Raw genomic sequence first — 16,725 nt, 5'->3', positions numbered from 1 at the left:
GGCAACGTTCCTCAAATGCAGTTTAATATAAACTGACTTAATGAACAATGATGGCTAATCGTTAAATGAGGCAACAGAATGTATGACCATGAGGAAGTAAATGTATAAATATTGAAGTGTTTAATAAACTGCAACGTTTTTGAGCACCAAGCAAGTTGTCCGTGGTGTGTTTAAAAGGGAATGGGCGCAGTTGGAAAAATGGCTAAGGGAGGGGGAGGCAACTCGCCGCCTGGGAGGGGTTAGATACCCACAGTTTTTGCCAACTGCATCAAGAGGTGTTTCCTTTTCTGTTTTAAAGGTGACTTCACGCCAGTGGAACACAGCGGCTGGTGCTTTTCGACATTATCTGCCTACGTAATCCCAGAGGCGCCTCTGAAAGCTCTCCCCTGTGCAGGATGGAGAGGTAGGTCAGAAGCAGTTGTGGGTTGTGGGGTTTGCCCCACTGTGGGGCACTGCTGGTGTTTGTAGGGAGAAGCAACCACAACGTTGGTGTGAGAGTCGCAGGTTCAAAAAGATTCTGGGTGACATAGGGGACACATTGTCTGAGTTGTGGTATCAGAGCTAATGTAGTGTTGTCTTTGATCTTTGGCCAATCCCCTAGAGACAGGCCTTCATGTCAGTTGTAGGTGTAGCGACCCACAGGGCCTGTCTCGCTCCTACCGCTAGAATGTTTTTTTAATCAGAAGTTTGTCCAGTGGACTGGGTGGCGGCCTCACATTATAAAACAGACACTAGACAGCAGTTGCACTAGTTGTGAGACTGTCTGGATTCACAAGATGGGATTTTTGACTGAGGAGGTGACAGCACTTTGAAGAAACAGTCTCAAACATACTGGATAAAGTCTTCCCATCGGTAGACCTCACTGTGGTCAGACAGCTCTGGCCATGGCAGTCGTTGTCCATCCCTAGACTGTGGTTCTTGTCAATCTTCTAGTGGTAGACAGTCTCACTCTGTGGAAGGCAGTCTAGCAGGACAAGAAGCAGTCTCAACCCATGGACCGCTGTTTTGCCCCTAGGAAGACAGTGGGCAGCAGTTTTACACGCCAGATGCTTGCCTCATATTCTGCATGGGGTTCCTCTCTCTGAAAGCTGTTGTCACGTGCTTGAGGTGGGCTGAGCTGATTTAGGAAGAGTGAGCATGTGATAGACCGAGTCCAGGACCCAAAGCGCCTTTACTGTAATCACTAGTATATGCAGTAGTCCGCTGTGCTCTCTACCATTCCTATGTGACTCTTAGAGTATATCCATGTGTATCCCCTCCCTATGTAGATAGAGATATCACTAGTATATGCCTAGAGTATATCCATGTGTATCTCCTCCTTCTCTTCCAGGGGATCCTCATCAATAGTCATAAGCATTAGAATATTCCCGCCCATGCGCGGGACCCCGGAAACAATATATTATATGTGCCCCACATATATATAGACATATATATATAAATATATTATATATATAAAAATAAGCAATTGCAGCCAAATAAAACAATAGAGCTGGAATATGCTGTGAAGAATTTCCACCATACAGTGTATTTTGCATTAGAAACATGAGAAACAACACCAATGCTTGTTTAGAAACTGTTTTAATGCTTAGAAAACAGTAGAAATTCTCATAACACACTGTAAGCATATACAGCTCCCAGGCTGCATTGCAAATCCACAGTCTAAAAAGACTGAAAAGCTAACCTGTAGCTAAATGTACTAAAACTGACGCCGTGCCTTTAAGGCAACTCTGCCCCTAGCTTCCCATCATGCCTCAGGGGTTACAGTTAGGTCAGTTGTTCTTTCCGGCTCCTTCAGGAAGGACCCTGGATACACAGCTCCACACTTTTCTGCCTTTTTCAGTCAGAAAATCTTCTATAGAACAATTTTTTGATTTACTTTGACTTTTAACAACAGGGTCAAGTAAATAGCTGCTTAGCAGTCGATTTTTTTGTGAGGTTTTCCTGTCAGGATGCCCTCATTATTCGATGATTGCCCTTCTTGTGGCCACAAGAAGGCAAAAACAGACTCTCATGAGGTCTGTATTTTATGTTTGCCAGAGGATCATGATCCTAAAGACTGTTCACATTGTAAAAATCTCTCTGACAGGACTCTTAGAGACAGAGAGAGGAACAGGCTCTTTGGTCTGGCTCAGAGATCCATGAGAGGAAGATCTACAGAGAGGAAGAGTTCAAAGAGACCCAGAACTCCCTCCAAAGGCAAGTCAGAGCGTCCATCAACCTCAGCACCGGGCTCGGCGCTGAAAAAACGGCATCTGATGGACATTGCGAGAGAAAAAGCTCCGTCGACGTCGGGACCGGCGTCGATGAGGGAGTCGTCGTCGAGAAGTTCACCGACGACGAAGAAAGCTCCGCTGTCGTCAACCAGGCGACGATCGGCGTCGAGAGAAGCCACGAGATCGCCGTCGACGAGAAGATCGATGTCAAGATTTGAATCACCTCCGCCGTCGTCAACCAGGCGACGATCGGCGTCGAGGCACAGATCACACCCGCCGTCGTCTCAACGTCGACAGGCTCCTAAGAGTGTGACACCTCCGCCGACGTCTCCGCGGAGGCGCTCGGCGTCGAGGAGTAAGAGCCCCCTCGGACGCTCGCCGTCGAGGAAGGGATCGTCATCGACGACACGTCGGCGCTCGATGTCGCATGTCAGGTCAACGTCGAGGGCATCGTCGACGACAGGACAACGTCGATTGGCATCTCCGTCGCCGACAGACCAAGGTCGGTCGACGTCGAGACCTCCGTCGACGGCAGGGCAACGCCGTTCGACGTCGAGACCTTCGTCGAAGGCAGGACGACGCCGTTCGACGTCGAGGGAGAAGACTCCGTCGTCGGCTCATCATCGCCGATCGACGTCGAGGGACCACAGGTCAACGTCGAAGCATTCAACGTCGAAGGTTATCACTCCGTCGACGCCGCAGAGGCGTTCGACGTCGAGGGAAAGGCTTTTGAGACGTCCTCCAACACCGGTGAGACGGAGATCTCCTTCGGTTCCTTCGACAGTCCCAGTGACACAATCTGCTTCACTCCATTCCTCCTTAAGTGTCTCCGGTTCATCGGGGTCCTCTTCTAGGAGTAGGAGTCCTGTGCAAAAGAGTCCCCAGCGGCGGTACATCTCACAGACAAGACTCTCGCCAAGATGGTATGGTCCGTTGAGTAATTGGAAGGATTCTGGGGCAACAGAGTGACTTCAAAGGTACTTGAGTCCAGTCCACAGGTCCCCTCTTCAGCAGCTAGCAGAAGAGGCAGATGGACAGAGTCCTGCCATTCACCGATCACGCTCACGAGAGAGGAGCGGACAGGTCGCATACCCCTAGGGTCTCCCGATCACCAAGGAGGGAACAACCCAGATCTCGAACACCGAGAAAGGAGGTACGGACTGGGAGATCGAGATCTCCAGTACATCAGAGGGTATCACGTTCCCCTCAAAGGGAGGAACGACCTAGGAGATCACCAGTGAGGAAGGAGCATTCTCACCACAGGAGAAGAAGAACTCCATCATCCTCCTCTCCATCTTCATCTAGATCTTCTAAAGGGGATTACTCTCCAACGCTGGCAGACAGCCCTCGCTCAAGAGCTTCCCCGCTTGACGACGTCAACACGTATCTGGACGTCTTACAAAGGGGTGCTCACAAACTGAATATAGAGATGGCTACTCCAGAGGTGTCCACTACTGTGATTTTTGAGACCCTTCATCACAAATCATATACACGGCCTTTGCTCCCATTGGTTCCAGGGATAATGGACCCAATCAAAGAGGTTTTCCTCACGCCAGCAACGATCAGGGCAGTACCGGCACGTATCCAGAAGAAGTATAGGCCGGCCGACTCAGATCCTATCTTTGTTAAAGGAGAGCCTGCGACGGACTCAGTTATAGTAGCCTCAGCTAAGAAGAATCACACAGTCGCTCCTTCTTCGTCAGTTCCTCCTGACAAAGACAGCAAGACGCAAGATTCTTGGGGACGCAATGTATGCAGCACAGCAGCTTCATCCCTGAAAGTCTCTAGTGCATCAGCCCTTCTGGGAAGGTACGATAGAGCCCTATGGGACTCCATGGAACGATTCAAAGGGAAATTGCCCAAGGAGGACCAGAAGGACTTTGAGGAGACAGTGACGGAGGGCTGTTTGGTGGCAAACCAAATGATTAGTTCATCAGCAGATAACGCCCTTCTAGCTGGACATAACTACTCACATGGGATATGTGCGAGGAGATCCTCTTGGCTGCGTTTAACTGGACTCAAACCAGATGCCCAGCAGCGCATCCTCAATCTACCTTTTTCCGGATCTTCACTCTTCGGGGAGCATGCCGATCAAGAAATGGCCCGTATGAAGACTGAGTTAGAGACAGTAAAGGCAGTGGGTCTGGAAAAACAGAAAGCACCGTTCAAACGACGCTTCAAGACCAACAAGAACCGGGGAGGCCAACAGAGGGTTCAAACCCCTCAATGGTCTCAAAACAAGCCACAAGGAAAGCCACAATACAGAGGAGGAAGGTCGAGCAGAGGCAGAGGCGGACATCATCAGTCCTCTACCACGCCTAGAGGAGGCAAGGCCTGAGCAGTGGCTTCCTCTGGCGCCGTTACCCACTCCAGTGGGAGGAAGTGCTGCACAACATCTGGCAGAGTGGGTCAGCATCACAAAAGATCGGTGGGTGCTGAATATACTGCGCAATGGATATGCGCTACGTTTCCGGAAGAAACCACAACCGACTCCTCCAAAAAAGTCTCGCTCGTACCAACTAGAGCTCCTCAAAAGGGAAGTGTGCGTCCTCTTAAGGAAAAACGCAATCGAAGAGGTACCCCTTTCCCAAAGGGGGAAAGGAGTGTACTCAAGATATTTCCTTGTCCCCAAAAAAGACCAAGAAGGCAAATTCAGACCGATTTTGGATCTTCGACTCCTCAACAAAGTGGTGGTCAAAGAGAAGTTTCGCATGTTGGCACTCCACCAAATATGTCCTCATCTACAAATCGGAGATTGGATGTGTTCGGTGGATTTACAAGACGCGTACTTCCACATTCCTATTACACCAGGTCATCGAAAGTACTTGAGGTTCCTGGTAGGGTCCAAGCATTACCAGTTCAAAGTGCTTCCTTTCGGACTCAAATCCGCACCAAGGGTCTTCACCAAGTGCATGGCAGTGGTAGCGGCGTGTCTACACAAAAAAGGTCTCTTTGTGTACCCATATCTAGACGACTGGCTCCTGAAGAGTCCGTCCCCTCGTCAAGCCAACAAAGACTGTCACCTGTGTCTCCAACAACTACACAGGCTCGGCCTCCACGTGAACACAGAAAAATCGGTCCTGCAGCCCACGCAAACTATCCACTATCTGGGAGCAGTTCTAGACACAAAGTTAGGAAGAGCGTTTCCTTCGCAAGAGAGACTGTCTTCCATGGGGCAAAAATGCAAAAAGTTACTTCAGTTTCCTCGTCCAAAGGTGCGAGAAGTAGCGTCTCTATTGGGCTCCATGGCGTCCTGCATCTTCCTAATACCGAACGCCAGGTTGAGGATGCGGCCTCTACAAGAGTCTGTGGAGGATCAGTGGGACCAAGCGACTGGAGATTGGGAGGATCGAATTATCCTGTCTCAAGCAGCACTGACCTCAATACAGTGGTGGACGCGCCCTCGGAATGTCCTGCAGGGAGTCCCTTTTCAGCAACCTCTTCCTTCGCTGTCTGTGGTAACGGACGCATCTCTAGAAGGCTGGGGTGCTCACATGGGTCATCTTCAGATTCAGGGTCGCTGGTCGACCAACCTTCAGACATACCACATCAACATGCTGGAGCTTCGAGCAGTTCATCTGGCGCTCAAAGCGTTTTTTCCAGCAGTAACAACGGACAAAATCCTGGTTCAGACGGACAACACTACAACTATGTTCTATCTGAACAAGCAGGGAGGAACTCGATCTCGCCCCTTGTCTCTGGAGGCCCATACAATCTGGCACTGGCTTCTGGCTCGGGGACTGTCGGTGGTGGCAGTGCACCTTCCAGGCGAGCTAAACACAAAAGCGGACGCACTCAGCAGGCACTTCGAAGATCAGCCAGACTGGGTGCTAAACGACGAAGTAGTCGAAGAACTCCTCCGTTGCTGGGGTCGTCCAGACATAGACTTATTTGCGGACGACGAAAACGCCAAATGCCACGCCTTCGCGTCCAGGTTCCACCGGCCAGGGACGCAAGGGAACGCTCTCCTGCTGGAGTGGACAGGAATGTTCGCTTATGCTTTTCCCCCTCTGGCACTGATTCCGAAGGTGGTGGCCAAGCTCATCAGATCGAGCATGGACATGATCCTAATTGCTCCGGATTGGCCGCGACAATGGTGGTATCCAGACCTGTTACATCTGTCGCTGTGTCCACACAGACGTCTTCCGTGCAGGCCAGACCTGCTGAGCAAGATGAACGGGAGGATCCTGCATCCCAACCTCCCGTCGCTGAACCTGACTGCATGGCTCCTGAGGTCTTGCAATATGGACACTTAAATCTGCCTCCGGAATGTATGAATATTTTAAGAGAGGCAAAGAGACCTTCCACAAGGGCGTCTTATGCGTTCAAGTGGAAAAGATTTTTCATTTGGTGTAAGGACCATGGCTTTGATCCCACCAAAGGACAAGAAGAGGTAGTTCTTCCATACCTCCTATACTTAGCGACATCAGGGTTGAAATACGCTTCTATTAGGGTTCATCTATCCGCCATAGTAGCGTACAGAAAATCACCTACACAAACATCGTTTTTTCAAGTCCCAGTGGTGAAAGATTTCCTTCAGGGATTAAAGAAGGTCTATCCCCCTGTGAGAAATCCTTCTCCTCCCTGGGAGTTGAACCTGGTTCTCTCCAGGCTGATGTCTACACCGTTTGAGCCTATACACAAGGCCTCCTTGCAGCATCTCACTTGGAAGGCGGCCTTCTTGGTGGCAATAACCTCTGCGCGCAGGGTTAGCGAGATACAAGCACTCTGCACCAAGGAGCCTTACACTGTGTTTCACCACAACAGAGTAGTAATGAGGGCTCACCCTTCTTTTCTTCCAAAGGTGGTATCGGATTTTCATATAAATCAAACGATTACCCTTCCTTCGTTCTTTCCTAACCCATCGACCCCAGCTGAGAGGTCGTTGCACTCGTTAGATCTTAAACGGGTGCTAAAGTTTTACCTAGAAAGAACGAAGGACACCAGAAAGACAGACCAACTCTTTGTCAATTATGGTGCTATGAGGACCGGGTTTGCAGCAGCCAAAAGATCCATCTCCAGATGGATTGTCTCTTGTATCAAACTAGCATACCAGCTGGCTGGCAAACCTTTGTTGCAATCACCCAAAGCTCATTCCACTAGAGGGAAAGCAGCCACAACAGCTTTTTTGCATCACATTCCTATGTCAGAAATATGCAAGGCTGCGACATGGAAATCAGTCCATACCTTTACAAGGCATTATTGCCTAGAGTCTGATTCCAGAGCGGATTCTCAAGTAGGACAAGCCTCCTTGAGAAACCTATTTGGGTAGAATAAGGCCTATTTTTGGGTCTACGGATATGAATGTTATCTGTTGATTCCTTTGCCCGCAGGGATGAGGTGAGGCTCGCTACTCTATTCTAATGCTTATGACTATTGATGAGGATCCCCTGGAAGAGAAGGATTAGTTACTTACCTGTAACCCTAGTTCTCTTCCAGGGGTATCCTCATCAAAGTCATAAGCAACCCTCCCGCCTCCCCGGGCAAAGGACTTTGTTTATTAATAGGAGATGTTTTTTAACCTGTTATTACCATGGTTTGGTTTTCAGTCTCCGAAAAGAACAACTGACCTAACTGTAACCCCTGAGGCATGATGGGAAGCTAGGGGCAGAGGTGCCTTAAAGGCACGGCGTCAGTTTTAGTACATTTAGCTACAGGTTAGCTTTTCAGTCTTTTTAGACTGGGGATTTGCAATGCAGCCTGGGAGCTGTATATGCTTACAGTGTGTTATGAGAATTTCTACTGTTTTCTAAGCATTAAAACAGTTTCTAAACAAGCATTGGTGTTGTTTCTCATGTTTCTAATGCAAAATACACTGTATGGTGGAAATTCCTCACAGCATATTCCAGCTCTATTGTTTTATTTGGCTGCAATTGCTTATTTTTATATATATAATATATTTATATATATATGTCTATATATATGTGGGGCACATATAATATATTGTTTCCGGGGTCCCGCGCATGGGCGGGAATATTCTAATGCTTATGACTTTGATGAGGATACCCCTGGAAGAGAACTAGGGTTACAGGTAAGTAACTAATCCTTGTGTGACTTTATCTCTTGTACATTTGCAATTTTTTCTGTTGGTACCTTTTTTGTAACGCATGTAATCCTAAGTCTGTATGTTTTCAACTGGTTCTTATGTAAAGCAAAAATTTGCAATGTTTTTAACGCATGTAACCCTTAGTCCCTATGTTTTCAACTGGATCTTATGTAAAGCGCTCTGACACCTTCGGGTAAAGTTTGCGCTATATAAAATTGCACAAATAAATAAAATAAAATACTGCATCCAAGCGCCTTTCCTGCATCCAAGCGCCTTGACGGCATCCGTGCAATGTGAATACAACCGTTCTGGAGAACAGGAACAAAAAAATAATCAATAAATATATTATAGATGAGGCGTCTCCAACATTTTCTGTAATAAGATCTACTTATGTTCAATAAATATCACCCTGAGCTACTGTTACTACTACTGTAAAAATGAGCATATTAGACACGTTTACCTTAGTGACCAACCTATGCAAGATTACCAGCAGTGACCAATTCGGTGCCACAGACAGGGCTGCCATCGTAATGTAAAGAAAGGCTTTTTCAATTTGGAATGCATCTACATGGACAATACATAACAGCCATAGCTGCAATACACCTTGTACTAAAGTAATAATATGCCTCATAAGTCATCTTGATGCTACATGATATATCATTCAAATATCATCTTAAAATAGATTTCATAAAGTCTATCATTTTGTTTCAAATTATCAGCCTATGAGTTATGAAAATATGCACATTTTTATCTCAAATACACTCTTTTCAATTTCAATATACATATGTTAATTCAACCTAGCCAAAGATTTTAATTGTATCCTCTGGGCTGCACATAGGAGAGCTACTTATAGGTAGCTCACGAGTTACTTGTTGGGGAAGCCTCTTATAGATGTTTCATCTAAGATCTGTCAACGGGCAAAGGGAAATAGTTTTGCAACGGGTCTCCTCACAACTCATGGTCTCTCTTTTTGGGGTGCTCTGGGCTGGAGACAACCCTGCTGCGAAAGCATCACTCTACGCAAAGGCTGTGCCTGGACAGGACATGCGAAAGCAGAAAAATCCCAAACCGGTTCTGAAAGTGCGGATTGTGGATGCACAGAGCCTGCCTGCTTTACTGTATAAAAGTGGGACCTCTCTACCCCACTTGTTGTTCCATATCAAAGACCTCTATAGCCAGGGAAAGGAGTGTCCTACAGAGTACTCGGAGAACTACTCTGCCACCAGACCTGGTGCCTGTCTGACAGCCAGCTTCCCAAAGGGTAGGGGGCATGACGTGAGTCTGATGACCTCTTGCTGGAAGAGGTGAATACCTGACCTAGAATCCTGTTTGTCTGCTCTGAGCGATAGAAGGAGCCGGCCAGCCCTACAGGAGTAGTGACTGTGGCCAAGATCGGCCTGTGCGATTTTTGCACCATTATGAGGAGATTGGCCTGTGTGAAGCCACACCGATCTTGGAGTATCTCTCCCCTGATCCGGTCTGTGATAACGTCTTCTGCAGGAATCACTCTCCCTGCCCGTGCGACCACCGGCAAAGATCATGAGACAATTACAGCAGCAGGACCACTGAAGAAGCATCTGTTGGGCAGGCGGTGGCACAAACGGGAGCTCCATCCGTTGGTATGCTTCCTCCCAGAAGCCGGAAGGAACGGCCATGCTGAGAGGAAGCTGGGTGGCTGCCTGAAAGGACTGTTCCACCATGGGTGGTAAGAACTCAGCAACCAAAGTGTATGAGGATTTAATATATGGAACTCTGAGATACTGAGTGAAAAATACAAAAAGGGGAGATCTGCATCTGAGCCATGATTATGCTATTGGCTTAATCACAGAGAAGATTCGCCTGGACCATAGGGGTGCTGTGGTACCAGAGAGAACTAGTGGATAAAGGCACTGCCCTATCACAGCACCAAGGGCCCTTAATTTTACTTTGCTTATGTTTGTGTGTACTATTCTGTTAAAGTAAGAATTAAAGCCCTTTTCTTTCTTGAATGTAAGGCCGCATATCTCTGACCCTCCGTCTCATATATATATATATATATATATATATATATATATATATATATATATATATATATATATATATATATATATATATATACAAACAAAATCCCTTCCAAGAAAAGATCAGAGGACACAGCGGGGATTCTCTTGGCAACCCTTTATTCACGGTGATCGGCATTATGCATTTCGGCGTCCCCGCCTTCCTCAGATGCCTATTTTCACCAAATTACATTGCCTCCCTCCTTTATTCATTCCACGGCGCTCCCATTGGTTGGAGTGCAGCATGCCCCAAACATAATTACTTGCAGCTGCAGTTCGATGCTGTAGGACACCAAATCCCTGCATGCATTTCTCCGGTGAGTATCGGGTGTGGAGCCATGTTATGCTTCTGTAAGCGCTGCTGTGCCCAGTAAAGGAAGGAGAAGGCATAATTGATGCCAAATGTAACTTGTATAACAGTGTTCACGGTTGCCTCAAGTCCCCAACGCCTCAACCCCAAGCACAAAATCCAAACCGGGCTGTGACAGACAGGTACAGTGATCCTGTGTCCCCGTGCAGTGACGGACTGCTGGCCGCAGCAGCCTCTTGTTTGGTCCGTTTTCGGGGTGGGTCTGCAAAGTCCAATACCTTAGAAAAACTTTTTCGTTGCCAATATTTCTGCAGGCCACTTGAAAAGGCGGGTCCTCTGTACACACGCTACTGGCCAGCGCGTGAATGTATGCAAACAAAATCCCTTCCAAGAAAAGATCAGAGGACACAGCGGGGATTCTCTTGGCAACCCTTTATTCACGGTGATCGGCATTATGCATTTCGGCGTCCCCGCCTTCCTCAGATGCCTATTTTCACCAAATTACATTGCCTCCCTCCTTTATTCATTCCACGGCGCTCCCATTGGTTGGAGTGCAGCATGCCCCAAACATAATTACTTGCAGCTGCAGTTCGATGCTGTAGGACACCAAATCCCTGCATGCATTTCTCCGGTGAGTATCGGGTGTGGAGCCATGTTATGCTTCTGTAAGCGCTGCTGTGCCCAGTAAAGGAAGGAGAAGGCATAATTGATGCCAAATGTAACTTGTATAACAGTGTTCACGGTTGCCTCAAGTCCCCAACGCCTCAACCCCAAGCACAAAATCCAAACCGGGCTGTGACAGACAGGTACAGTGATCCTGTGTCCCCGTGCAGTGACGGACTGCTGGCCGCAGCAGCCTCTTGTTTGGTCCGTTTTCGGGGTGGGTCTGCAAAGTCCAATACCTTAGAAAAACTTTTTCGTTGCCAATATTTCTGCAGGCCACTTGAAAAGGCGGGTCCTCTGTACACACGCTACTGGCCAGCGCGTGAATGTATGCAAACAAAATCCCTTCCAAGAAAAGATCAGAGGACACAGCGGGGATTCTCTTGGCAACCCTTTATTCACGGTGATCGGCATTATGCATTTCGGCGTCCCCGCCTTCCTCAGATGCCTATTTTCACCAAATTACATTGCCTCCCTCCTTTATTCATTCCACGGCGCTCCCATTGGTTGGAGTGCAGCATGCCCCAAACATAATTACTTGCAGCTGCAGTTCGATGCTGTAGGACACCAAATCCCTGCATGCATTTCTCCGGTGAGTATCGGGTGTGGAGCCATGTTATGCTTCTGTAAGCGCTGCTGTGCCCAGTAAAGGAAGGAGAAGGCATAATTGATGCCAAATGTAACTTGTATAACAGTGTTCACGGTTGCCTCAAGTCCCCAACGCCTCAACCCCAAGCACAAAATCCAAACCGGGCTGTGACAGACAGGTACAGTGATCCTGTGTCCCCGTGCAGTGACGGACTGCTGGCCGCAGCAGCCTCTTGTTTGGTCCGTTTTCGGGGTGGGTCTGCAAAGTCCAATACCTTAGAAAAACTTTTTCGTTGCCAATATTTCTGCAGGCCACTTGAAAAGGCGGGTCCTCTGTACACACGCTACTGGCCAGCGCGTGAATGTATGCAAACAAAATCCCTTCCAAGAAAAGATCAGAGGACACAGCGGGGATTCTCTTGGCAACCCTTTATTCACGGTGATCGGCATTATGCATTTCGGCGTCCCCGCCTTCCTCAGATGCCTATTTTCACCAAATTACATTGCCTCCCTCCTTTATTCATTCCACGGCGCTCCCATTGGTTGGAGTGCAGCATGCCCCAAACATAATTACTTGCAGCTGCAGTTCGATGCTGTAGGACACCAAATCCCTGCATGCATTTCTCCGGTGAGTATCGGGTGTGGAGCCATGTTATGCTTCTGTAAGCGCTGCTGTGCCCAGTAAAGGAAGGAGAAGGCATAATTGATGCCAAATGTAACTTGTATAACAGTGTTCACGGTTGCCTCAAGTCCCCAACGCCTCAACCCCAAGCACAAAATCCAAACCGGGCTGTGACAGACAGGTACAGTGATCCTGTGTCCCCGTGCAGTGACGGACTGCTGGCCGCAGCAGCCTCTTGTTTGGTCCGTTTTCGGGGTGGGTCTGCAAAGTCCAATACCTTAGAAAAACTTTTTCGTTGCCAATATTTCTGCAGGCCACTTGAAAAGGCGGGTCCTCTGTACACACGCTACTGGCCAGCGCGTGAATGTATGCAAACAAAATCCCTTCCAAGAAAAGATCAGAGGACACAGCGGGGATTCTCTTGGCAACCCTTTATTCACGGTGATCGGCATTATGCATTTCGGCGTCCCCGCCTTCCTCAGATGCCTATTTTCACCAAATTACATTGCCTCCCTCCTTTATTCATTCCACGGCGCTCCCATTGGTTGGAGTGCAGCATGCCCCAAACATAATTACTTGCAGCTGCAGTTCGATGCTGTAGGACACCAAATCCCTGCATGCATTTCTCCGGTGAGTATCGGGTGTGGAGCCATGTTATGCTTCTGTAAGCGCTGCTGTGCCCAGTAAAGGAAGGAGAAGGCATAATTGATGCCAAATGTAACTTGTATAACAGTGTTCACGGTTGCCTCAAGTCCCCAACGCCTCAACCCCAAGCACAAAATCCAAACCGGGCTGTGACAGACAGGTACAGTGATCCTGTGTCCCCGTGCAGTGACGGACTGCTGGCCGCAGCAGCCTCTTGTTTGGTCCGTTTTCGGGGTGGGTCTGCAAAGTCCAATACCTTAGAAAAACTTTTTCGTTGCCAATATTTCTGCAGGCCACTTGAAAAGGCGGGTCCTCTGTACACACGCTACTGGCCAGCGCGTGAATGTATGCAAACAAAATCCCTTCCAAGAAAAGATCAGAGGACACAGCGGGGATTCTCTTGGCAACCCTTTATTCACGGTGATCGGCATTATGCATTTCGGCGTCCCCGCCTTCCTCAGATGCCTATTTTCACCAAATTACATTGCCTCCCTCCTTTATTCATTCCACGGCGCTCCCATTGGTTGGAGTGCAGCATGCCCCAAACATAATTACTTGCAGCTGCAGTTTGATGCTGTAGGACACCAAATCCCTGCATGCATTTCTCCGGTGAGTATCGGGTGTGGAGCCATGTTATGCTTCTGTAAGCGCTGCTGTGCCCAGTAAAGGAAGGAGAAGGCATAATTGATGCCAAATGTAACTTGTATAACAGTGTTCACGGTTGCCTCAAGTCCCCAACGCCTCAACCCCAAGCACAAAATCCAAACCGGGCTGTGACAGACAGGTACAGTGATCCTGTGTCCCCGTGCAGTGACGGACTGCTGGCCGCAGCAGCCTCTTGTTTGGTCCGTTTTCGGGGTGGGTCTGCAAAGTCCAATACCTTAGAAAAACTTTTTCGTTGCCAATATTTCTGCAGGCCACTTGAAAAGGCGGGTCCTCTGTACACACGCTACTGGCCAGCGCGTGAATGTATGCAAACAAAATCCCTTCCAAGAAAAGATCAGAGGACACAGCGGGGATTCTCTTGGCAACCCTTTATTCACGGTGATCGGCATTATGCATTTCGGCGTCCCCGCCTTCCTCAGATGCCTATTTTCACCAAATTACATTGCCTCCCTCCTTTATTCATTCCACGGCGCTCCCATTGGTTGGAGTGCAGCATGCCCCAAACATAATTACTTGCAGCTGCAGTTCGATGCTGTAGGACACCAAATCCCTGCATGCATTTCTCCGGTGAGTATCGGGTGTGGAGCCATGTTATGCTTCTGTAAGCGCTGCTGTGCCCAGTAAAGGAAGGAGAAGGCATAATTGATGCCAAATGTAACTTGTATAACAGTGTTCACGGTTGCCTCAAGTCCCCAACGCCTCAACCCCAAGCACAAAATCCAAACCGGGCTGTGACAGACAGGTACAGTGATCCTGTGTCCCCGTGCAGTGACGGACTGCTGGCCGCAGCAGCCTCTTGTTTGGTCCGTTTTCGGGGTGGGTCTGCAAAGTCCAATACCTTAGAAAAACTTTTTCGTTGCCAATATTTCTGCAGGCCACATATATAAATGTATATATATATAAATACATATATAAATGTATTTAAATACGTACATAAATATATAATTATATATTTGTATATATACACGCACACAACTGCTAGGTTGTTTTAGGGTTTGGGAATGTGCTTGTGTTTTTATAAGACTTTTTTAGGATTTAGTGGTCGGTTTGGTCTTGTTTTATAGGTTTTTTCGGGTTAAGGGGTGTGCATGTGTTTAAGATTAAGTAGCTTTAGAGGATCAGGGTTACACTTATACTTTATAATATATAGTTAATGAAAAAGTTAAAAAAACAAATGATGACCTCCGAAATGATATTACATAATCATATTAGTCTGAAATTAAGGTGTTTCGAAATTAAAAATCCTAAATTATCGTAAGGGAAATAGTGACATACAACCCACTTTGAAAAGTGCTGGCACTATAACCTGGCCCACCCAGAGACTTGACTGGGGAGGACGGAGATTAGAGGCAGCAAACCCTCTTCACTCAAGGAAACTATTTCATCCCATCTTGATTGGTTTATTCCCAGCGTGTCTGCTTGTTTTGAAATATGAGTTCCTAGCATTATAAGCCTATTACTTGTGAGGTGGACACATATGGTTTACAGTAGGGGAAAATTATATCTAAATGCTTTTTCTACGTTTTTGTATCTGGAGGACGTATTTTATATATTACTCAAGCAGGCAGAAGACTGTTTCAGAGGGCAATGCTAATAGGTCTGGCTTGTGAATGCACTGTTACGCCAGACCTAAAATTCCATATGCGTTGACTGCCATTCTACCATCTGTACTTCTCCTTGGAAGAAACGCCATAAATGATATAGGGCTAGATGTAGGTAATGAAAATGTACTGATTCTAACATACCGAATTTTACCGATTCGGTATTTTAGAATCGGTAAACGCAATGTAGCTAAAGATTCGGTAAGTATTACCGAATTGGTTCGATTCGTTATTTACCGAATCGGTATTTACCGATTCGGTAATTCACATTCATTCCTGTGGGCCCATAGGAATGAATGTGAATTACTGAATAGGTAAATACCGATTCGGTAAAATAGGGAAACATTCAAGGGTGGCAGGGTGTCACATTGACACCCTGTTGCACCCCTGAAAAGTGCTTGTGTGCACATGTGGCACACATAAATGCCCTAAGGGCATGTATGTCTGCCACATGGCACTGTTGAAAATGCACAGATTTGCGTTTTCAAAGTATTCGTTATTTACCACCAACTAATAGTTGGTGGTAAATAACGAATCCTTAAATGTAAAAAGCACTCACTTGAGTGCTCTCTACATTAAGGTTTCGGTAATTTACCGAATCGGTATGTAAAGAATTCGGTAATTTACCGATTCCTTAAATTAACGATTCGGTAAATTACTGAATCCTACTATTTGGCCACCTACATCTGAAAAGCCTAATTCCGGTCGGTAACGGCCGGAATTCGGTAATTTCGGCCGTTACCGACCAGAATTAGGCTTCCTACTTCTGGCCCATAGTTATCTAAGACACTTTAGTAGCATTGCAATGGCATGTGTGTGGCCCTAAAAGTTCAACCACAGGTTGGCAAGCACTTTTTTGTGGAAGCACACAACTTCTGCCCTATCAAAACTTGCTCTCCAAATAGGTGGGTGGAGCTAAAGGCCCTCTCCTGGTGATTCTCACATAATTGTCTGGCGAGAGCTACGCTGTCAAGCCAGACTATTAAATAAAAAAACAGAATTAGCACAAATCTCATATACCATGCATGTTTTATGTATCTCCGACATCACACTGATGTGTTTGAGATATAAAGTGTAACTAAATTAAAAGGGTGCAGCTTCTTAAAGTAATCTCTTCTTACCTTCATGAATTGGTGTTTCCACATTACATGACATACTTGTGTTGAAGGGGTTGTCTGGAAAGATATCGTTACATCAAAAGACCATAGAAGTTCACACATAACTTTATATGGATCTAGCAAAATGTATTATTGCTAATGGTTTTGCCTGAGGAGCATTTTATATGTTTAATAAATAACGTACTCGTTTGTGTGTTTTGTACGTGTGTGCTTG

The 16,725-nt window shown here is 47.0% G+C and overlaps 1 protein-coding gene across 1 annotated transcript in view; it reads left to right on the top strand.

The window, feature by feature from the left end:
- Nucleotides 1-294: 294 nt before the first annotated feature.
- The window catches only part of LOC144768103 (tyrosine-protein phosphatase non-receptor type 6-like), a 203,922-nt gene continuing 187,491 nt past the window's right edge, over nucleotides 295-16,725 (top strand). Inside the window, exon 1 of the mRNA XM_078651503.1 lies at nucleotides 295-403. Coding sequence (XP_078507629.1) covers nucleotides 396-403 — 8 coding nt within the window. The 5' untranslated portion in view covers nucleotides 295-395. The remainder of the gene's footprint in view (nucleotides 404-16,725) is intronic.

Source organism: Lissotriton helveticus, chromosome 7 (genome assembly GCF_964261635.1).
Source record: "Lissotriton helveticus chromosome 7, aLisHel1.1, whole genome shotgun sequence".
Lineage (NCBI taxonomy): Eukaryota > Metazoa > Chordata > Amphibia > Caudata > Salamandridae > Lissotriton > Lissotriton helveticus.
The sequence above is the reverse complement of the archived record's forward strand: the minus strand, read 5'-3'. Positions and strand labels throughout refer to the sequence as shown.